The sequence below is a fragment of the Cariama cristata genome, unplaced genomic scaffold, assembly GCF_000690535.1.
Source record: "Cariama cristata isolate BGI_N322 unplaced genomic scaffold, ASM69053v1 scaffold2469, whole genome shotgun sequence".
NCBI lineage: Eukaryota > Metazoa > Chordata > Aves > Cariamiformes > Cariamidae > Cariama > Cariama cristata.
The window spans coordinates 17,144-40,798 of record NW_009635057.1 but is presented as its reverse complement, the minus strand read 5'-3'; the positions used below and the strand labels follow the sequence as shown (position 1 = coordinate 40,798).

General features: G+C 43.0%; 1 protein-coding gene across 1 annotated transcript; it reads left to right on the top strand.

Moving 5' to 3' along the window:
- Window positions 1-5,011: 5,011 nt before the first annotated feature.
- Window positions 5,012-23,137, top strand: LOC104167185 (mastermind-like domain-containing protein 1; the record flags this gene model as incomplete). The annotated part of the gene is made up of 3 exons (XM_009707369.1): window positions 5,012-5,248; window positions 21,440-22,706; window positions 22,920-23,137. Coding segments are annotated over exons 1-3 (1,722 nt in total), but the record flags the coding sequence as incomplete, so codon positions are not given.
- Between the last annotated feature and the right edge of the window lie 518 nt (window positions 23,138-23,655).

Sequence of the window (23,655 nt, the reverse complement as noted above, 5' to 3'; positions counted from 1 at the left end):
CAGAGAGGGACAGGAAGGTGGGATGTGTGTGTCCAAGCAAAAAAACCCTGTCGATTCAGGGCCCTTGAGAAGAGAATTCCTCATCTGATGCGACTGGGGTTTTCCCCATCCTGAACTGTGTCAGTGAGACACTGAAATCCTCATCAGTGGTGGGGAGAGGAATGGGGCCACTGGCTTATCTGCTGAAATCGTAATTTAAGGGGGGGTTTAGGGCTGCTACAAGTTTTCTGGCTTTTCATCTGAGAATAAAGTGCTAAGGCATCCCCCTGCTTAAAGGTGGAAAAACAGTGAGCAGGACTCTCCACGAACACAATGGCTCTATCTTGCTCTATTATGCCACAAAGGAGTGGCTTGCTTAATCTCCGAAATTAATAGAGCAGAGAGGAAATGGCTCTTAAAGAGATGTGTGTCTGCTTCCTTCCTGTGCATAGCACGGGGAGCCTGGGGCTGTGAGGTAATGTCATTTCACATAACTAGAGGGCTCTTCTTATAAAGGACAATTACAGTAAGTGTAGCGAGTCTGGAATTTTTGACTTTTCAGTGTCTTTTCCTGCTACAGTGGTGGGGGTTTTTGTTTAAAACCTGATACACTATTTTGGTGAAAGATGATGCTGTGAGAATTTATCCCACATTTGATTTTCAAGATTTATTTTTTTTTTTGGGGGGGGGGTCTGCCTCTTGTTTAGTGACATCAGAGAGAAACCAGCGTGCTGCTCCGTTCCCTGCCACGCTTAGTACAATAGTCTAAACATGGTTTGATCCGTTGTCCTAGGAGAATGTCAGTTCAACCAGAATTAATGGAGTGTATTCTAGTAGAACAGCTCCTTTTTCACACTGTGTTGGCCCTTTATAGCAGCGTGTTACTCTTGGTGTGAAGCCAAATCGACTGATAAGCAATGGACTACATTTTCCTGCACATGGTCAAGGCTGCTTACATCTATCCACACATTTTTAGTGTTACGAGAAAGACCTAGCACTTACAAAACTAAGCCCCACCTAGCGATTGTGGCTTCGGAGGGAGTGAGAGAAGAGAAAAAACTGGCTTGCCAAGAAGCCTTCAGAATTTTTTAATTGCTTCAGGGAGAAAGATGGGAAGACCAGGAAAAGATACCATAGGGACCAGGGCTCCTGGGTACCATGCTGCCTCCAGCCCATTCGACTTGGGAACAGGGGGATGACGCTCAGCATGTTTCAGGAGCTGACATTAGTTGGACAGATGAAGCTTTGCTCTACTTTCATTCCTTAACTTTTGTTAATAATTTATGTGTGATACTGCACAGTAGCAATATCCTTCCAACACTGCTTTTTAAACCACTGTCTAGAGCAGCATAACATAATCCAGCCATGTTGGGTATCTCGTGCATTTATTAACAAGAAAGGATGCATGAAACGTTTGGTTTTTGAGTCACAATCAGAGGGAATCTGTAATAAAATGACTATCTATAAAATGCAGGACAGTTTGTTCCCTACTAGCAGCATGATGTATTTTACATATGAACAATAGTAGGTTGCTTTGCAGAAAATGTGTTTTTGATATAAAGATTATCAGTGCTGCCACCCCTCTTCCCTCATTTATTATTGGACTCACCACAGCAAAATTGCCGAGCTCCAAGTGCTTTTTCAGCTTTCATTCAGCTGCATGATTTGTAGTGACTGTGGTGAGCTGGGGAAAGGAGGAAGTTTAAATTTGGGCAGTTGTGCGTCTATCCACAGTTAACGAGGCATCTAATTTCTCTGCAAATTCAATACAGCTTTACCACAGTCCTGGCTGTACCTTCAAGTATGCTGTAGTATTTTTCAGTTTGTTTCTGTACCTTTGCTGTTATCGGTGTGTGTTAAGCTCCATCTATTTCAGATTTTATTTATCTGAAAGACGAGATAAAGAACTGGCTTTGTATCAGTGCTGCTGCCTAACGGTGAGGGAGGCTCAGCAACCTTTTGACTGCCTGACTCCACACTGCCTACGGATGCTCCTAACCAGATACTGAAAAGGACTGATATTCAGCGGAGATTGTATCGCTGCAGTGTCCTTTTCCTCTTGATGCGTTTTCAGGAGCACCGAGTACCTACCTCCATCTGTCCGAACCATCACTTTAACACCCTGCACCAGATCTCCCTTCCAAGTGTCAATAAAGCTTAGCTTCAGAGTTACTGCGGGCTTTTGGGGGCAGGGACCATCTTTTCTTCTGGTTTTGGGCAGGTATCTAGCACCAACAGTTGTGAACCTGTCTGTCTTGCGAGGAATTACTGTGATTCACGTAATACTGACTAAGAACGGATGGCAGCACAGCACAAGGTGGGATGGCTACAGTTTAAAATAGAAGATGGCATAATGAAGTTCTTATGCTAACTGCTAATGTAAAATTAGCATTTAACCTCCGCCTCAGTATTTGCCTGTTAATTGGGTGTCACCGTCGATATTAGCGTAGTTTTTGGAGATTGTTACAGCAATATTAACATGATTGAAATGCATTGCATAAATTACAATATCCATCAAAGTTTTCTCTTTGTGGGGGCTTAGATCATCCAACCCACAACTGGGAATGGTACTATTTTACTTGTTCTATCATAGACATCTAGACACATACACAGCCCTCAGACTTGCAAGAATGTGTCTGCAAGGTGAAATAATAAGTGTATACTAGATAGTCCACAGGATTATAAGGCTATTTAAATGAGAAGAAAAAGTTGGGGGCAGAGATGAGAAAGGAGGGAATTATATGGCTTGTAGTGATACCCTCTTTCGCCTTCCAGATAGGAGTTCTCAAACCAGATCAGGGCACTGGCGTTTTTCTTCTTCAAGCCGAGTCCAAGCATCCTGGAGCAGGTTGGATAGAGAAGATTTCCATCACATCCTTTCTTTGGACTTTTTGGGTTTTTTGACTAAATCTTAATGCAGTGCCTTTCGTGAATTTTGATGTCAAGTTTCACCAACTTTCAAGAAGTTTCAACTTCTGGCTCTTCTCCCCTAGAAGATGTGGCCCTGAACTGCTGTTGTTGGGCTTCGCCCTGCAGCCAGGGCCTTTCTGAAATCCCGGGAAGGTCTGAGGTCCAGTGTGTGTGTGGCTGCCTGTTCCTTATACATTGCAATGCTTCCCATTCCCATGCAGTCACTATCTCTCTTTGGGGGGGCCCTGTGATGTGGAGGCCCATCCAGCTGGCTTGTGGTAGCTCTGCCCATTCATTTTCCCCAGCTCCATTTCTCTCCCCCCTCATAACCAGCACGGAGTTAGAGGGAGGCTGGGGCTAGATGCAGGCTCTGGAGTCCTGTGCCGTACACTGGAGGAGTACCAGAAGGCAGGCAATTTGCATTTTAATAACTCCCTCATTATGTATTTGTCTGATCTTGTCAATATTTTGCATTTTTTAAATTTTGCTGACTGCAGACGTTGTGGACTATCAAGTCAATAATTAGATTGCCTGATTTTAAACCCCTCAGTTATAAATCAGAGCAGCCCATTTCTATAGCTTTGGCTGGAAAGCAGCCATCCTGTATGTGGAAGGCAAAAGATTTGAGGAAAGCATTGCACACAGTTTTACTGTTAGGAATTCCTTCATGAACATACTTAAAATGTGGGGGATTGATCCTTTTTTCAGAAATAAAAATTATAGAAATTAAATCTTCGTCACAGGATGTAGTATCACCATGCCTGTCAAGTGAGTGTGGCTCTTCCCACACCAAGTAGGAGTGCCACAGACTTCCCTTTCACTGTATTCCACCTGTCTCATGGGGGGGGGGAGTGTTTCACCTAAAGCTTGAGCTAACGGCAAAAACATTAAATGCAAATTGCACCTTCAGGGCCCCCTTTGAATTGCACAGCACAGCTTGCCCTGCAGTTGATGCTAGGTTTATCTTGATTGTTGTCTAAGGCTTTGGAATTATAAATGTTTGTGTTAGACACATACTTTCTTTTCTGTGTAGTGCAGATATTTGTATTGTACGTGGGGTTTGAAACAAGTCAAATATGGTGAGTGCAGAAACAATAAAATCTCTTTATATGCACAGGTATGCGGAAGGCAAGAATAAGCGCTGGTATCGTTATAAAAGATGTGGCGATCATTTCATTCTCAAAAGAGCTAACTGTGAGTAGATACGCAGAGAAACGCCCACTGAAATCAGCTTTTTTTTTCCAGTTGTTTCAGCAGCTTAGGTCTGGTTAAAAAACAGAATAGAGATTATTCTGAATATACAATATCTCAACGACAGATTTCAGAGAGGAAAATCCAAGTTCTGCTTTTACGTTAAAAATTATTACTGACAAGCACTGAGATAGCCAAACAGAAATGTGTTTGATGTGTGAGGCGGTGGAGAGCCTGGACCCGATGAGATCTGCAGTTGGCACTGGAATGTGGCAAAATGGGTCCTGGGAGGACATCTGCACAAAGGAGCACCCAGGAACAAGTAAGCATAGAAAAAAAAGGCAAGTTTTGCTGCTTTAAATTTGTATCAGGAACCAAGGGAAAGTTGTGTGCAGATGTGTTGGAGAGGGAGGCAAAGCAGCATTAGAGGTTGCAGTATTTCTCTTACTGTAAATAGCTTTTTGTTCAGCATGAAAAGACAGCAGCTCTTCCTGGGGTTGTTTGCTGTTCTCGCGTGACTATTTGATGGTTCAGTTCATTAATGGACCAGGTTTCTATTAAAAGTATTTAGTTGTTCGACAGCTGTGTGCTTCAGAAGCCAGGAACGCATTATGTGCTGTTGAAGGCTGCTGCCGCTTTCTCCTATGGAGATAAACATAAACACATTTTTAAGGGGTAACAAAAATTCCTTCTTGTTCTTGGATTACCCTTTGAGTTAAGCACAAACCATTAGTATGTAAAGGAAACGTACTTGAGGTTAACTCTCCTTCCCTCCCATTCAGTCTATGAGCTTCTACACATTTTAGGGGGAAAAAAAAGTTCAACCTCTTTCAGAAACCCAAAACTAAATATGTGGCAATGAGAGATCCAGACCGTGGCAATGTGAGAGCTGTCTAGGAATCCCGTTGCAGCTCCGTTTTGGCATAATTAAATGGGCAGTCCTGATGAGCTGGTGGTTTTCAGGGTCATTGTGCAAGAGCTGCGAGAGGCTCCTTCCCAGCAGGGCCCCGTTGTGCCGGGTGTGGGGGCACTCGTGCCGCCCTGGAAGCGGGAGGTACTTATCGATGAGCAAAATCTCTTCTTGCACAACTGCTTGGTGAACAAACATGGTGACACGGCGTCTGATCGGCTTGCGCTGCAGTTCTTGCAGGGAGTCACATTTTCTTCGGTGGGCCGAGGAATCAAGCCTTGTGCTTTGCTCACTTGCAGGCAACTCAATAAACTCCTTCCCCGCAGTTCAGTTTCATATCCCACATTAGAAACGCTGTATCGTAAATGAGCAAAGTTTATTTTCAGGGAGTTACTCATATTGACACTTCTGACTTAGTGTCTGTCTTGTTACAGAACAGATTTGTCTTGCAAAAATCAGGAAATGCCATGTAAGGGAACATGCAGTGTGCTGCTGAGGAAGAAACTTCCTTACATCAAAGGTCTACCCCAATATTTACCCCCTTTCTCCCATGTGTTATTTTTGATGTCTTGGTGTGTACACTAAGTACTTCAAATTAGGTTCAGTATCATGAGTTAATTCTTGGGTCACGACCAAATATAATACAGACTTGATTTTTCAGAAATGATGAGCAGTACAAATGGCATGATCTAGCAGATACTGGATGATCAATTAGGACCTGTAGATTCTCCAATGATATAATAAGGCATGTTTTCTTAGCAGTACATAAAAACTACAAAAAGGTGAGACAACTATTGTATAAAGGACTAATCCAGGAAGGAGATTTATTTTTTTTTTATTGAAGGACTGATAAACTGTAGTGCATTTTTCCTTTAAAGATACACTTGACATTTTTCTTTCCCCATTCATATATAATGAATGGGGAAATAAAAGAGGAAAATTGTGTTTCAACTTAAGGTGTTTAAGAGGAAAAGAGGGGTAGGTTTAGTAGAGAAATATATGCTGTATCTGATTCTACTTCCTTAGTCCTTATGCTGTCATTTACACCTGGATAAAGTGAATATAAAATGCTGCCAGGTTGGAAAAGTACTATTTTACATCCGTTGTCCAAATGATTGTGCAAAGAAGCAAGGTGAAAGACTAGGTCTTCATTGATTTTCTGCCGTGGATTTTTTTAATGGAAGCAAAATTAAGATGAGGGAGAAGTAGAATTGTAACAGTTGAAACCTCCTAACTCATGTGCTTAATCACAGTACACCTTTTTTGTGCAACAGCACCTCTCACATCTGTACAGAGCTCCAGGAATATCAGTTCTTTAACATTCTTTACACTGGTATCAGAAGGAGTAAAAAATAGGTTGAGTTTTTAAATTTTTGTTAATCTTACAAAATTCATGCCATTAAAAATGTGCAGTTTGTTTTAGATTTGAGTACAAATAGGTATGAAACAGGGTGTCAGCCTTTTTCATTTCAAAAAAAAATAAATTAAGCAATGTGTTTGGCTTTTTATTTGGTTTTGTCTCCAGATCTGACTCAAATGTTTGTATAAGAAAGGCTGCACTAAAAAGTGCAAGGTCAGGTCTTGGTGTGCTGCTCAGATGTGGCATGGAGAGAAGGGGAAGAATTGCTGTGGTGCATAAGGTTGACGTTTCCTGCCCATTTCCTATATCATGTCTGGCAAATCTAGTGACTGAAGCACAGGAAACCAGGTACAGTTTCTTTGCAGTCCTCGCAAGCAACTTCAGTAGGAAATAGGTTTGTTTTGAAGAACTGGAGTTCTCTTCTGCCGAAGTAACCACAGCGGTGGGATGAGGTGTACTGCGCTGGCTACGTGCCACCCCACGGTGTGGTACCAATGATGCTGGTGGGCATTAGGAGCGACTCTACTGAAAATCTGGTTCAGAAGAGAAGTTGGCTATCCGTTAGGAATTTGGGAATGGGAGACTTGTGAAATGCATAGCGATGCTTACGATGTGTGCTGGAAATACTGTCAAGGACCAAAGCTCAGCTAGCAGGAGCTTTGCATAGTGTAAGGATGGCGGTGAGGGGTTGCAGCTCTCGTAAGCACTTGGAAGTGCTCAAGTTAGTCCATTTGAAGAAGTTGTGTTTCCTTCTACAAAGCAGTACCTGACAGCCTCTGTGCCAATATGAAATAAAATGATTACCCTCAGCTACTTTTTAGTGGCTAACCTGTTTCAATCTCCATTGCATTTGCAGTCAGTCAGTACTTCTCAACTGGAGTTCAGCAACTTCTACCTGAGGGGCTGTCATTTCTTACAGAGGACAGTCATCTTACCATGCCTCAGACGTCCCTGTTCACCAGCACTGAATAAGCTAGGGGGACCTTCTCTCGGTGCAATTCAGCTTGAGATTGCTGAGACTACCTGGGCACAACGCATGCAATGTCCTGCTGAGGTCCCAGTGTGGCCCAGCGCGGTGGGTCGCATTGACACAGTGCTCTCCTGCACTAATTAGTCCCAGAGCTAGCTCAGTCCAGCCTTCGCTTTGGGATGTCTGAGCCCCAAGGAAGGAATACGATCTAAAGTGATGAAGTGATCTCAAGCAGCTCTGTTGAAATGATGTGAACTTCACCTCTTTGGGCTAGGATTAAACTGGTGCTCCTTCAATTCCCTTAACACCCTGAAACTTGAAGGTGGACACAACACTATGTTTAGTGACAGATCAGAGCACTTCCAGCAAATCCAAACTTTTGTTCCCAGTTCGCAAGATCCTTGCATCTCCCCAGTAATGCTCCGTAGTGCCATCCGGACATGACAGTCGTTTCCTGATCGTTACAGCAGTTATATCCTCACTAGACCGTGTAACTGTAACTGAAAGAGGAAGTTCCTCCCATTCTTTCAGAAAAAATGAAGAGCTACCCACCCTCCAGCTCTGTATTTTAGAAGATTTCATAGTTCTTTCAGGTTTGCAAAGTTTGGTGTAAACGATCGCAGGTGGCTCCCCTGGCCAGCCACTTGCGATCGGCTGCTCTCCGCGCAAGTTGGGTTCCTCCAGCCCCTTCTCCTTGAGGGCAGACAAGGTGAACCTCCACGCGCGTCTGATGGTGGCTGAATCCCTTTGGGGAGGAACGGCTGTATTCTTGACAAATCACTGGATTCAGTGATGGCTGTGATAAGTTAATACAGAAAAAGAGTTTTACCTTTGTTTTCCAACACTGAGAGAAAAGCAAGTTCTTGGGCTTGAAAACTTTTAGGGGAAGTAGTGTAATTCTTGTGGGTAAACTGAAATGTCATAACTAAAAGGCAACAACAGTTCTTTTCATCCTAAACTAGGTACATACAGTTTAAGTGTTCTGACCTTTCAAGAATGTGTTTGCTCAACTCCAAACATCATGTCTGTATTAGAAAATGGAATGGTAATTTACTGTTGATGTTCAGCATTATGCAGTGAGTTTTCCTGTAATATCATTGTTTCTTAGTAAAGGCCAAGTCTTGCAACCCACGGTTTTCAGTTGAGGAGCCCTTAGTAGGATGAGGACCATACGCCAGGATGTCAACCTTGCATCCTGGGTGGAGGGGAAGCCTCTACTCATTTAAAAATTAAGTCCTGTAAGAAAGGGCTAAGAAAAAACAAAAGTACCTGCAGTTTTTTTTCTTTTCTCCTTAACCTGGTGCTGATGTTACATAATGTGAACACTTCAAATGGATAACTGTGATATTCTTGATTGAACACGTGCTATGCTTAAAAGGAAAAAATAACTCTGACCAAGAAAAAAAAAAAAAGAACAACTGCAAATGAGTATTGTAGATGTAGTGCACCGTACGATCTGCTGCCTGGCCACTGCCTGCCTCCTGTGCGTCTCAGCCTTGCTCTGGTGCCGCTGCAGAGCCAAGGGACGCTCTCCTAGCCCTGATGCTGTTTCCTCAGTTCTCACACCTCCCAGACATACGGTTGTACCTGTTGGTAGGGTAGGGGAAGCTAATGAACACAGTTTGTGTGGAAAGCCCCATTATCATTTAAAGAATTTTAAGAACAGAGTGTTTGATAGCATGTAGTAATGTGAGAGAAGATGAGTGTAAATGGGGAAATGAAGAGCCCATTTGTGAAGCACTCACAAGGTCCAAGGTTTTCTAAAGGTTTTCAGGTTATCTTGTCCCCTTGAAATTAAATTGGAGCCAAGTGTCTAGGCTCGCCTACAAACCTCAGCTAAGGCACTTAATGAAAAGAATAGTTCCTTTACATAAGTCCCTTCTCCATTAATGAAATATATATGGCATTCCATCAGTCCTTCCTCTGTAAATCAAGATATCGGAGACTATTGCCTCCATATGCAGCTCCAGCTTGGTGTGGAAAGCATTTCAGATTCAAAGCTTCAAAGGTCAGTCGTCTGATTAATACTTCCATTCCTATAATGAGTTTTTCCTGTCTTTGTGGTAAACCTGTAGTTTTGAAACGCCTCATACAGATAATTCTAAAAATGTTTCCTATGCACTCAGACTTGACCCAGCTGCTATAGCTGCCTGTTGGAACTGGTGTTGCTGGAGCCATTTTCAAGGTTCCTCTAGGGAAGGAAAGAGCAAGCTTGGGGCCATGCCCCAGCTGTCCAGGAGGCTTTGGCGAGACAGATAGTCCCACTACAGTCAGCAGTAAGTTTCAAGTTCTCCCCCCCCGCAGTACATCTCCTTCCTAGAGTTTTACAAAGAGACCAGGACCACGTAAAGTATTCCCAAACCGAGCAGCGTGCTTCATTCTGTGTATTCAAAACTACCTTCTCTGTTATGACAGATAACTGCAGTCTGGCTACAAAATCTGTAACAGGGATTGGTAACCCTCCAGGATGATACTTGGCACTCAAGAGCTAACACATGTTTTTGTTACATGAGCATGAGTCTAATAAAATGGCTCACTGGTTTAATATGCCTCTTTGTAAAAACAAGACGCAGTTGAATTTAGAAATTGTGATGATTTGGCAAGTTCAATTATTAACTTCTCTTGCAGTGTTAAGCTTTGACCAGAAATTTGCCATGAACCCATGGGCACATCCTGCTAGGAAACATGCAGAAATCCTTCACTGTCCTCCTTGATTTATCTGCACAGTGCAAACTCCGAGTGTAGAGCTGTATTTTCCCCGGAGGAAGTCACGGCAAGCTCCTTCGCCACGCCAGAGCAGAATGCTCTAATGTTTTAATGTTTTAGTGGTTTGATATAGTTCTGCTTTGCTCAGGACAATGCATCTAAGGAAACTTTGGCAGGTCCTGAACTGGCGTGTTGTACCGTCTGCTTTCGCCATGTTTTGGGAGAAAAGTTGAATGTGGTGAAGAGCCCGAGCTATGTTAGCTATGCAGTGTCCTGTGGGATTGTTTGTGAACACAGCAGCTAAAGATAGAAGTGCACCATAGAGATGCTAAAAATACTGTCCAACTCTACGGTGATTGTTTAGCATTTGGAGTGCTATAGTTGGCCTTACACAGACAAAGGGAAGATGCAGTTTTGCAATTTGAATATGCAAATGAAACCCTGATCTTGCAAATGTGCAATCACATGCTCGAATCTAAAAAGACCGCTTGTATTCCTGAAGTTAAGCATTGGCAAGATTAAGAGTTTAATCAGTCAAACACAGTGTCATCAGAAGTCAGTGTGATTGCATGGCAACGTGGAGACTTTACTTCAAAAAACAACAAAAAAAATCATGTCGCATGATTAAGATCGGATTTTTACATTCCACATGTTGATACTTGGAACTGTGTTGTCTGATAAATCATCTCTTATTAACGCAGTAGGTTGCAAACAGTTTCTTCTTTACATTTATATGCATGATTTAGTAAACAGTATTTTAATATCAGTGAGAACACATGCTATGCTTCATAGCTTTCAACTGTGTGACCTTTAAAGGCAGAACAAAGGCTTAGAAATTAGAGCTTACATAAAACTGAGAAGTGTAGAAAGCTTGAAAGGCTGTGTAATTCACTTCTGCAGCAAGAACACCATTTTCTCTAACATTGTTTGCACAAGTCAGCGTTTATGTTGTCAATTTGCAGTGATGAATGTGTGATTAACATTGCTTCTAGGACAGAGAGGAGCTGGTATCTATAGCAAGTCAACAGCTTCTCTGGTTAAAAAACGAGTAACTTTTAAGCATTGCGTTTTCTGCTGGAGAGACTTTCTACAAATCCTGTGTATTTTCAATTCACTCCTTCAGTTAATAATAATGAAGGAGCAAAGAGTGAAATCCCATGCCTGCTGAAGTCAGTGTCCCAAAATATTTATTTCATTGAGGCCAGGATTTCAATGACTTTATACAGGATGAGGGCTTCAGGGATGGGGTGATGGTCTGTGTTTGGTTTTGGGCTTTTAGTACAATTGTTTTGCAGAATCCCTTTAAAGGTCCCTGGGTAAGTAACAGATACTGTTGAAAGAGCGTGTGTTGTAGGAGCCAGAGCTGGATGCTGGTCCCGTCATCTCGCTGGTCCAGGAGGAAGGAAACCTACAAATAACATGTTGCCAATGAACCATGTTCCTATTGCAGTTAATGCACACTGAGAATAGTGGAGTTGCTGTGTAGGTAAAGATGAAAGTGGTAGGATAAAATGAAGTAGTCAGAAACAAATGAAATACTCACTACCAGACTCTTCTGCTCTGCAAAACATTTCTGCTTCTGGCTGTATAAAGACTTCTCTCTACACCCACGTTCAGTGAGAGACTCACTAGACTTACCATCTTTCTACTCTAAGTGAGGCTTGTTTTTATGGTTCTGTATTAATCAATATCCTGTTTATTGTTTCATTTTTTGAAAGGTAGAGGAACATCCAGGAGGCTAACAAAGGCCCAGGATGAATGTGTAGGAGAGGAGCTGTTCAGGACATTTCCTTGCCTGTTTGTTCCATCCTTCTTAGAGTTGTGCTTCAGTTTCTGATACCGCTTAGGAGGGACTTCAAACTGCTCATTTAAATGTTTTGTCCCCTGCCAAGCCTAGAGAAGAGCTCTGGATGCCATAAAGCATTGCTTTCCAATACGACAAGTAAGCAGAAGGCAGCTCAGCAGTCAGACATAAGGCTGCACGGAGTTAGTGTTCAGGTGCAGCCACACAGGTGAGGTTGGAGCTAATATTTTGGGGGGGGAGTAAGTGCGAGTAATTCAACGGTTGAAACAAAAATGCCTTTTTTTTTTTCCAGTCTGAAATCCCATTGTTTCTTATTGTTCTGAGAATTTGAGAGCTTTTTGGCCCCAGGTTTGACCTAATTGAAGGTTTTGCCTCCAGGCTGTTAATTCCCCAACCATACCTTTTGACAAAATGGAACCTGTAGTTTGATAAAACTGCATGAGCAAGTCTTCTGGGATTTTAAAAAATAATGCAATATGTAGCAGAAAAGAAGTGTCAGACTGGGTTTTATCTAGTTATCTAGTAAATGGTAAACCTGCCTCATAATTCAGGAACATATACAGCCTGTTTCTTATACTTAGCTCCTGTTAACTTGGGGTCATTGCATAACTGTGCCAGTGTTAGGGGCTGAAAAAGAAGAAAGAAAAGTATCTTTCAAATCCCAGTAGACCCAAGTAGCAAAAACATCACTTTTTGCTCAGTGGAGAGGATCTGCAATTCTCCAGCCTCGCTATCGCCGTGAGAAATTAATGTAGTCTACAAAATTACTGCAAAGTGTTCCATAGGACTTTGAAATTAATGGACTATAAAAAAAGATATAAAACAATACTGCTGGTATTAAAACTGAGGTAAGATGAGGTAATACTGATGGAAAGGCGTTGAGTCTAAGATTGATCTTGATTTACAGCCAGATATGAAAGAAATGCTCTTGTACTACAGCTTAAAAACCGAGAGGCAGAAAACTTGTTCTGTCTTCAGCTGTCTAGTTAATAACACTTGTCATTAAATGGAACGTGGAAGTTACAGCCAAACAATATGCGTGACGTGATTGCTGTAAGTCTTCAGATGACTAATTAAGAGGCATCTGTACAGAGATCTCCTGCTAGCAGTACAACACAGGAGCACGCAGTAGTCCTGTTCCTCCAGATCCATTTGTCAACAGCAATTTTTCTCCTGGAAAAAGTTCCATTTTAACAGTGCCGTTAATACTGAAAGCAGATGAATGGCTAAGGAAAGACAAGATTGGAAGGCTCTGAACATTTGTTTTGATAGGGCAGATCTCTGTTGGTGCCTTCTAAATGAGATTCGTAATTCTGTCTGACCTGAAAAGTAGCAAACCTACTGGTTAGGGTTTTTTTTGTTTTTTTCTTTTCTTTACAGTGAATGTTATTTGGTCTCTTGCATGTGGCTGGCTTGTGTAGGTTGGCAAAATAGGTATATTCTTGGCTATGTTTTTTTTTCTTCTTGGAACTGATCCTATGTTGATAGTCAAAGCCAGGTTGGATGGGGCTTTGAGCAACCTGGTCTGGCGGAAGGTGTCCCTACCCATGGCAGGGGGGTTGGAACCAGATGATCTTGAAGGTCCCTTCCAACCCAAACCATTCTGTGATTCCATGATCTTCACGCAGACATTAGTGATGTTGCCTGTAATTTTACACAAGGGTAATTAGAAAAACCTTGTTCACAAACTTGCTGCTATGTACCCTGTAAGATGTTGCAGTTCAAAGCAGGATATAGATCACATGTATTTCTGTCATTATGAACGTAACTGCATTCACACAAATCGGTATGACAAAATCAAATTTGTAGTATTTCCTTCCCTTTAATTTTTGGTTAAGATTTAGAAAAAACGTTAATACCTTGGGCTCTTGGTAGTCCAGGTTGAACTTCCTGTTAGTTTCTGTGGTTTAAGATTATTGTAAGATCACATCTTTCCGGTTTTGTATAGTCATGATGTTTTGGATTTTTGTGCTTACCAGCTAAACGGTGCAGTTCTGAGTATTTGCAGCCAGGATTACTTCCTATGTTGCATGGTGACCTGAGGAAGAAGGCAACACAGATGAAAGAAAGTGCCAGGTTGGCAGTTACTATTTAAAAGTTCATATATGTTCAACAGGCAAACAAGAGACCTGTTGTACTACAGCAATGTAACAGGGAAGGGGAATTGATTGTAGCTCTGGAGTGACAGTGCAAACAAGCAAAGCCTCTTGTCGTGGGCTCTGGCGATGTACACGACATGTGTCTGTCAGCCCAGATCCAGGTGACGCATACAGGCATGGGAGCAACTGCCCTGTTAGTTCCTATATTTTTGCACTCACAACAGGGAGCATTGCCACCTTTATTAAGGGAAAGCACACACACCTTGGTTTTTTCTTTCTCTTTTAACACAGCTTGAGGTTCCTGATTTACTGGGGTAATAACTGGAGAAGATCACAATGAGTGGTGACAGTAATGGGACAGAGGATCACAGCACAGTCCCATCAGGTCAACTGATGTTTGTTGTACTGATGGGAGATCAAATTCTACAAATGTAGCAGCGGTGTTTAGGAGGTGTTTTACATGTGCATAGCCTAAGTAGCAACTTCCAATCTATGTTAATATACTTGTTTTAAAGATGACAAATTTCATATTGCCACTGTAAATTTTAAGTTGGGAGAAGCTGTAGTTGCAGGTAAAAATAATCCACACAATGCATCCAAGCTAGCTAATAGCCAATGTCCTTTCATGGTTAAAGTGACCACTTGCATCCCCGGTTCCTCTTCCTACATCCTCCCTTCCAGTTGCCTATTTCTGTGAGCGTGATGAATAGAAGGAAATCCACCCTGTGAATTTTCCCTATTTGTAATGCTTTCTCCACTACCACACCTCATTGCAAATGGGTCTGCCACCTTTCCAGCCTACAAATACCTAACAGACCCCAAAGCAGACTTGACTCCTTAGCTGAGGAGTTGGGGTATTGCTATTTTTAAGCACAGTGAAACATGTCTCTGGTAGCTTGGAATCACAATGTGATCTCTTTCCTGACAATGCGAAATGACAACTTTATGTCCATCCATGCTGAAATTGCTTGAAATCAGAAGGGTCACACTGCCTAAAGGAGTAGGAGGAATGTGATTTTAGCTTCTGTTTAATCTTAGTGTGGAGAAAGCGAATGGTAGTTTTAATTCCTTGAGCCTCCTTGAGTTCTCCTTGTAGCCTGAGATGTAACTTTGATAAACCATAGTTTATGTTCCTCGTAGTCATGGACTGCTTTGGCTACTCACTGGTCAGCAGGAGGCATTTTTTCTTGGATTCAGATATATAAGGTGAGTGTCTGTTACCAAACTGCAGCCAGCATGCACAAATGGAAAGCTGCAGATGTGCTAAATGCACTTAATGCAGTGCCAGGTTCTGCTGTAGTTAAATGGGATCTTTGCCCATGAGCATTTGGGTTTTGTTGCTCATGTGCAAGCCAGCCTGCTACCAAAAGCAGCATGTCTGGTAGTTCAAGCAGAGCTGCAAGTAACTGCTGCCATTTAAAAGGCAGTGTTATTTCAGATCCGCTTTCCAGCCTTCAAACACACACAGTTAAATTCTCACCTCTTTTTCAATGAACTGTCCTCAAAGATTAGTAGGACATTAAAATCTATCTAGAGTGTGGATAAATGAGGGATAGAGAGCACAAGCCTTTCCAAATTGCTTATTTAAGGCACAGGGGAAGAATTTGTGAAGTTTTCTTGTTTTATATGGAAAATTGCCAGTTTCATTTTCTCATTACATGACTGTTTTTGTCAGAACAGATAGAAACATTTTGGGCTGATGGGCAGATAGCTCTCGCTGAAGCTTGTTGAAGCCACAGAGACTGAAGTCTTGATCGCTGAATGCTGCGAACAGTTTGCCTCTGGCAAATACATACTTCCAGTTTTGGCAGTGTCTAGTGTTTGAAAGAGACAGAGCGTGATAGATTCTGTGGTCAGCTCAGTTGAGCAAACCTTAGACTCGGGTTTTATACTTTGCAGAGGGAGAAAACAGTTTGCAATATACCTTAAAAAAAATAGTGAAAAAAAGACGACTTCTCATCTCGGGCTGCTGTGGTGCTCAGCCCTTCCACCAAAAATTAAACATGCTCTCCTTGTCAAAATAATTCAGATATGCCAGATCTTAGCAGCCTGTTGGTGACCTGGATTCCTCAGGTTTCGGGGGCACCAGTGTCTTGCTCTGAAAGGCTTTATGCAAAGCTGCCACAACAGTAGCAAATCCCAGTATCTGTGGTGACGCTGAAATTTTCCCCACCTGTCCCATGTCCTTTTACCATCATTTCTCTCTTTTCTTCAATCAAACAAACAGAAAAGCCAACACCTTGGATTTCCCAAGAGTTACGAGTGTCTTGAGATTCCTGGTGAAAGCAGGTTATCTGACTCCTGTTCTGGATATTCCAGTCATGGATCGATAGATTTCATGCTATTAAATCAAGAGAGTCTCCAGCAATGATGGTGCCGGAGACAGGGGAAGGTGGACTAGTCGCTGAAGGAGAACGCGGCGCAGACCCTACGGACATACAAAATGGCAGCATCCTATCGGGCTTGGTTCTCGCTCGAAGAAGCTGTGTAGGTGTGGGAATCACTGCTGTAGGTTGGATCTCTCAGTGGCAGTGAGTGGGGTGGGGTGGTTGCAGATCAATAATCAGCACCCTGTGGTTGACGTAAATCAAGGCTTGAATCTCTGACAGGCTACAGGAGCCAGGAAGAGGCACAGAAGTACCTCGCCTAACGTTTTTCCTCTCTCTCATTTCTGCATTACACTGACCTAAATAGGAATCTCTGGTTAGATTTGACTTATTTCTGGCGGAAGGGAGATCGTGGCAAGGCTGGAGAAATGAGCCTCTCGGAGCGGGTGGCAGTGGCTTTTTCCCCCCAGATACTGTGCAGGCAAAGGAGCAAGCAATGGGTGGAGAATTAACAGGGGCTGGAGCGGGGCCACGGGGCAGCCTGGCTCACGTGGAGAGCTGGAGTGGCAACTGAGGACAACGGGTGTATTAAAGAAAGGAAGAAGGCTGAGTGACAGCAAGGAAGGGAGCCAGTCCAGAGGTGCCCATTTGGTTGGTTATTAAAACCCAATGGAACCGCTGCAGTGTATATTTATTAACAATTTGATCTCTCCGCTTCAGTTTTTGCCACTTCTAGTCTTCCTTTCTCCCTTCGTTGAGAAATAGTAAGTTACTCAAGGCCAGCACCACCTCCTGAAAGTGCCTGACACCAAAAGTCACCCGAGTGTGCAACTTCAGAGAGCTCAGCCTAGGAGAGGGTGCAGCCGAGGGCCAGTTTGCCGAATCTGCCTTTTCTTCCTCACAGAAGAGAAGCCTGCGGAGTGCTCTGCCCACACATTGGGAATCGGTTCTGTGCGAAGAGGTAGCGTGTGACAAATTAGATGTTTGTAACTAAGCTGTATAGCTTCCTTGGACAGAGCAGAGGAAATTATTATTATTTATTCTTGTTATACTGAAATTGCGAGCTAGCAGCACTACTCCTTTGTAACCTGGGTCTTTCCCAGAAAGACAGCCTGTTGGTTTGGAAAGGATAGTAGTGCTGGGGTCGTGGCACTCTCACTTCTAAAAGCAAACCTGAGATAATGGAGAACTCATAATCAGATATTCCCTGAATGGGAGGGCCTGCCTTTGTTTCCTAGGTATTCCCAAACAGAAATTAGCTTGTGCATGCTAATGCATTTTAATGAATTTTAATGAATTTTGACAAGGTCGCAAGAGCCCCGTTGTTGCCTGCCTGCTTCGTCCTTACTTGCAGATATGCATGACGCTTTCCCATACTTAGCTATGGACAGCCTACAGCCAGCTTAAGAGTGTGTGTGTGTGTGTGTGTTACATGTTTCTAAAATATTTCTATTCACTGCTCAGGTATTCAGTTTGAAACAGAGCTGCCCAATATACTAATCATCAGAGAAAGGGGAAGAACATATTTTGGTGCTCTTCTCGTTTCTGTTGATTTTTACAGATAGCATAAGCTCTCTCACAGAAGAGGAGAAAGAGTTAGAATAAATCAACTCCTTCCTGGGGAATCCATGGCCTGATGAAGGAAATGGGCAGTAAAAATTTTTTTAGTAAGGGAAGAGTCTAGAAAAGGATAGATAGGCTTTAAAGAGATGGTCCTGAGATGTCTGAGTACTGGATAAACGATGTGCAACAAGCAGCTTCTTGAATTAGTTAGGTCAGGAGCTCCTGGTCCTAGAAGTTGTAGTGCCTTGGTGATGATCTCCTGTCACCATCGTTGTTTGCGTGTCCGAGCCAGCCAGTGTCCCCCTAATATGACATTACTGTCCCCTGCCCTGGTCAAGGCTCCCACAGTGACCCGTGCATGGAGAGCAGTCGCTGGGAGCTGGGGGAGCAATGCTGGCTCCTCACAGACGGCACCAGCACGTAGCGTGCTGGATGGGAGTAACAACCACCTGTATTTCAGTGGGCAATACTGAAACAAACCTCGCAGCTAGCCCGTCCAGCCCAAGAAGGGATTTCTGTATGTAGCTGATACTTCATACTTAATACCTGGTGAAATACTGTCATCTATTTTTTTCATTTGTGATGTGCTTGAAGCAGAGGGCTGATGATACCCAGGCGTCCCTTCTAACCAAAATTACTCTGTCATTTGTTTAGTTGCTTTAAGGACGGTATCTTTCTGTCAAATTTGGGGCTGTAGTCAAATCTATCTTAAGCAAAAGCCATGCTACTAAATTGTCTGGAGTTATACGTGCCTGCATTGGGGGAAATTGGTCTTCCAGATGTTATGGTCCTTGTGCAAATACTCACCTGGGAAACAGGAGTCTTGCTTTTCAAGAGAACATGACACTCAGCTAATTTAACTGCCTCTCTTACAGCCAGGCTTCTCACAAGGGCTAAGCAACAGCATCCTATTTAAAAATCTTGTCCCAGTTTTGGAATGCCCATGCCATCTGAAAGCTATGGCCTTATTTTATCTGTTTATATCTCATATTATTCTTGGGGAAATGCAGTTTTGTTTTCCCATCACATTTATTCCCCAGTGCAACAGTTAAATACTTTGCAAAATAGTTTTTTAGAAAGCCCAAATTTTTCCCCAATAACTCAGAGCATAGGAATGTCCTATGGCAAAAGAAGCACTGGCAAGGACATGCATGCCAGCATGTCAGCTGGCCAAGTGTGGGAGATCCCCCACCGCTTCCTGCCTGAAGGTTCCCAGGGTGCGACTTGGGAACACACTCTGTTTATTTTGGATGTGTGAAGCCCCTGTAAAGATTCTCTATACATGTCTGGGTTTAAATATATGTAGTTATGCTCTACCAACATGTTTCAGCCTACACAGGGCAACATCTGTTGAAACATGCAACTCTGGCTTAGTTTTAGCCAAGAACATGAAGGAAAACAATTTCATCCATCATTAGACCAACACTTGGGAGATTTAGGCCTTGTTCCATTTACTAAAGCTAAGCAAATTTTGGCCTCATCAGCCCAGAGGAATAATCAAATTGCTGATGCTTCAGCTGTCTCCTGGCTGTGCTGTCAAGGCAGTCTCTTGCAGAGCAACGATTCAAACCAGGCGTAGCACTGCTGACCGAAGAGCCTGTCAGGTAACCAGTGAATGGTGCACTGGAAGCAACTCTCCCCGTTCAGCGTCAGTTCTCGCTTGCCGGTGGTTTTTGGGTGCAACCCATGTTAAAGCAATGCAACTGGAGGTCACAGGAGAGAAGCACTGATTGCTCTAGTAAGGGACAACTCTTAGAGGGTAAGGGGAAAACATCCATGTGAAAAGGTCTCTTTGCCACAATGCCGTTCAAAACTAGTTTGTCTGTTGATGGAGGGTAGGTGAACTCCTCCTAAAAGTTGATCAGCAACTCTCCATCGTATGCAGACCTGCTTTTCCATCTGCCATGGTGATCATGTACAATTGACTTGTATCCTCTCACTCTCCAAATGTCTGTGTAAACTGGATACTAGCATGGCAATGTCCAATACTAATCCTAAACTCCATCTATAGCCTAAGCAACTGTAGGCACAAATCTGCAATCTTCTCTCTGCCCACCAATTTAGAAACAAGTGATGAGAGAGCACTTGAATGAGCCACCGGGTGGCTCTCCCATGTTCCCAGGTCAGAATGATGCACGTCTGCGGTCAATTGCCTGAAGACAGGCTGAATTTAGGGGTGGATATTGGCCGTTTGCACAGTGACCTTCATGTTGACATTGCAGAAGGAGCCACACGAGATGTGCCCACCTTGTGCCCTGCAGCCTCTGCATGCGCTATTGTGACAGTCCTGCCACACTGTTGTCCGAGAGCACCGAAGTTGGTGGCCGTTGCATAGTGACTCTTAGGCAAAACTGTGATGTGCTTAATAATTAGTGTAAAATTTAGAAGTTAATCATACCCACCTCAGCCCTAGAGTGGATCTCGTTACGCTGGGGTTAGGTGGTGGGCCTTTCTGGTGATGTGAGCTGTTATTAGATGTGAATTTTTTTCCTGGTACCAGATGACTGGCAGCACTTGCAATTGTAGACCAGAGCTGGGAGAGGCTTTACTGTGAGCCAGCTTAGATGAACAGTGACTTTCTATGGTTTTCCCATTGCTGATGAGATACTTTTCTAAATGCTGCCTCCCTCTATTGATAAACAAGGACATAACGTGTATTTCCCTTAACTTGAAGCAGCAGTGTTAATGTCTGATTAATCCTATGACATATAGGTCATGCTTGTTAAAATTGAAAGCCACAAATGATTATATTTGGAAGAGATTGCCATATCACGCTGAATTAGTATTAGAAGCATTGTTTTCACTTTCACTTTCTTTGTATGGAGAAGGCAGGTTTTTTTCCCTAAGATTTATGGATTTACAACTCTACCATTTCTTGTAGATCAAGAAATGTATATAATTGTATTTTGAAAACACTTCCATTTTATGAATGAGTTGCAATCCTTCAAAAGAACAAAGCCCATACTGCCTTAGACTTAGAAGAATAAACAAAACTTAAGAGGTTTAACTGTTATTTACTGTTTCTGAAATCTGAAACATCTGTGATTAGGAAGTTTGAAAGTCTGTTTAGATAGATAGTTGGGAATTTGTTCTGGTTTGGTTTGTTTAGAAAGTATGCCGGTTATTTCAGATGTTCTGCCTATAAAGAATGTAAAACAATTTAGTTGTCTCAGGTCTGACTTTAATCCGAGTCACTGGCAGAAGGTCACTAAATTCAGTCCAGGGTTTCAGTCAGATCTGCCATTTAGACCTAAAAAATATTACCATTAAAAATGCTGGCATGTTTGTTATGCAGGGAGTATAATGTCTTAATTGAAATGGTACCAGAAACTATTTTAAAAACTTCTATTACAGTTCACATGACAGACAGTATTTTGTAGATTTAACAGCTCCTTTAAGGTCAACATGTGAGATTTAGCCTTTGTCTGACTATAACTCTTTGGATTTCAGTGAAGTTGCACCCACTTAAATCCTGATTGAATTTTTCTCACATGATTGGTTTTTTAATTGTATGATTTAATTTTCTTTATCTCCAACGCAGTGTTACAGTATGGAGCTTCAGAGCATGTTAGAATAAGGTCAATAACGGATCCTTTCTTCTTCCTTTTTTATTTTCACAGTTACAGGGATCCATTAAAAGAAAACTGGAAGATGATAGCTCTCCTGCCTCCAGTGGCGTGCCTGATGTCATTTTCCCAAACGACAGTAAAAGACTTTGTCTTGATGACGTAAACCTTGCCATGGGCCAAGGTGCCAATCCCAACGTGGCGTGTCCAGAAATGCAAAGTTCTCCATTCTCCACCACTCACAGTGCTTCTTCCCTGGGAGTCGCAGGTCATTCTGTGCTCCTGGAAAACAATCACATGAATGGCGGTGGCATTGCTTCCCCGTTTTCAGTGCCACCCAACACGGAAATAAATCAGAAAGGGTCAATAGGAGGGCAAAACAATAACATCGTCCACTATGATGAGAAAGGAAACAGCTTACAGTCAGTGGACCAAGAGCTGCAAGATCTATTGGAAGAGCTGACGAAAATGCCTGATCCTTCTCCCAATGACCTGGATCTGGAGAAGATTTTGTGCAGCAAGGCTGAAGAGCCGGTTGGGCTGAATCATTCTCAACCAAGCATAAGTACCACTCCAAAGTCCTCCCCACAGACTTCCCACTTGGAGAACCATATTGCTAACAAAGACTTTTCTCCGGGCTGCAATCCAACCAGTGGAGGATCTCCTCAGATGAGACCATCATCCGCTGGAACTAACTTCCAAGTTCCTCCCTCAAACAAACCTGCTGCATCGCCCATCTCTGCAGCAGCTCAGAGCAAGAACCAGCCACCGATGCTTCCGGTACCCTTACCCAACATACCTGGCTCCAACTGGCACGCTCAGCAGCTAAAGCAGCTGGCAGCTAGCAAGCAGGTGTCTACTACTAAGCAACAAGTACAGGCTCCCAGCTGGCCGACTATGTCTCCTCCTGGTCTCTCTCCACCTTACAGGGCAGGATCATCCCCACACCATCAACCTTTCAGTCCTCAAAATGTTATGGTGTCTGGCATGCCTGCTAATAATTTACCAGGAAACAACATTCAGAGTCCTCAAAACTCCCTGCTTTCAAGCATGACTTCCAGCAGTACGCCATCCAACGGCCCCTCTCCTCCTTATGGGTCTGAGAAGCTCTCCAGTCCAGCTCTGAACCAGCAGCCCTTCAGCCCACAGAGCTCTATGCTGCCCACCCTGACAGCAGCCAGCTTACCAGCCAACAACATTAAAAGTCCACAGAACAACTTGGTTGCCAGCATGGCCTCCACAAATACTGGACCTTCTCCACCGTACAGGCCAGAAAAGCTGTCAAGCCCAGCTCTGCATCAGCAGCCCTTCAGTCCTCAAGGTACATTAATCTCTAACATCACTCCCACCAGCAACCCCACAAGTATGCAGAGCTCGCTTTTTAAATCAATGACTACAAACCAGTCCAAAAATATGAACATAATTATGCAACAGCCATCCAGTAGCTTACAGCCAGGTCTGGTGAATGAAAGCCCTGTTAGCCAAGACCAGTTTTCTTTCAATAACACCAAACCACTGTCTCACTTTGCCTCAGAGTCAGCTACTCAAAAGATGTCACCTCTGACAGCAGGACAAGGGCAGCAGTCTCTCATTCACTATCTCCAGCAGCAGCAGCAGCAGTCTCCGGCCACGCAGCAGTCCCAGCAGGCTAACAACAGCCAGTTTCTCCAGCAGCAGTTCCGACAGCTGATGCAGCCACATCGGATGCAGAGACACATGCAGCCTGCCACATTGCCATCTCAAAGCAGACAGGTGAGAACATCTCTTCTGTCTTCTAGCGTTTATGTGAAAATACTGAGTCATTTATTTCCCTATCTTTACTCTCCTTTGCGTTTCAAATGTGACATTGCTAAACTTCTGGGGTGTGCACAGTGTATATGTGGACAAGGCAATAACAATGTTCTGGTGTTATCAGAGCCACCTTATTTATTTCTTCAGTTGAAATGTACTGTAATTCCACTATGCATTGTCTCTTCCATCCCAGTGGAGAACTTTGTTCTATTAGGCAAAATACATTTCATACCACTAAAATAAATTATTTTTACATATATAGCTGGTATTGTTATTTAGCTTATATTGTAAGCTGTAGAGGTGTTCCTGTAACATGTTTCCCATCATCCTTTTAGTGGGAATATCTTTTTTTTTTCTTAGTGCCCTTCAACAAATTCATCTCTGTGTTATGCTTCTAGACTAGAAAAGATCAGGTGGGGTGAGAAGTGAAGTTAAAATATGACTCCTTCATGGACAGCAGGTCAAACAGTACAGCTCCC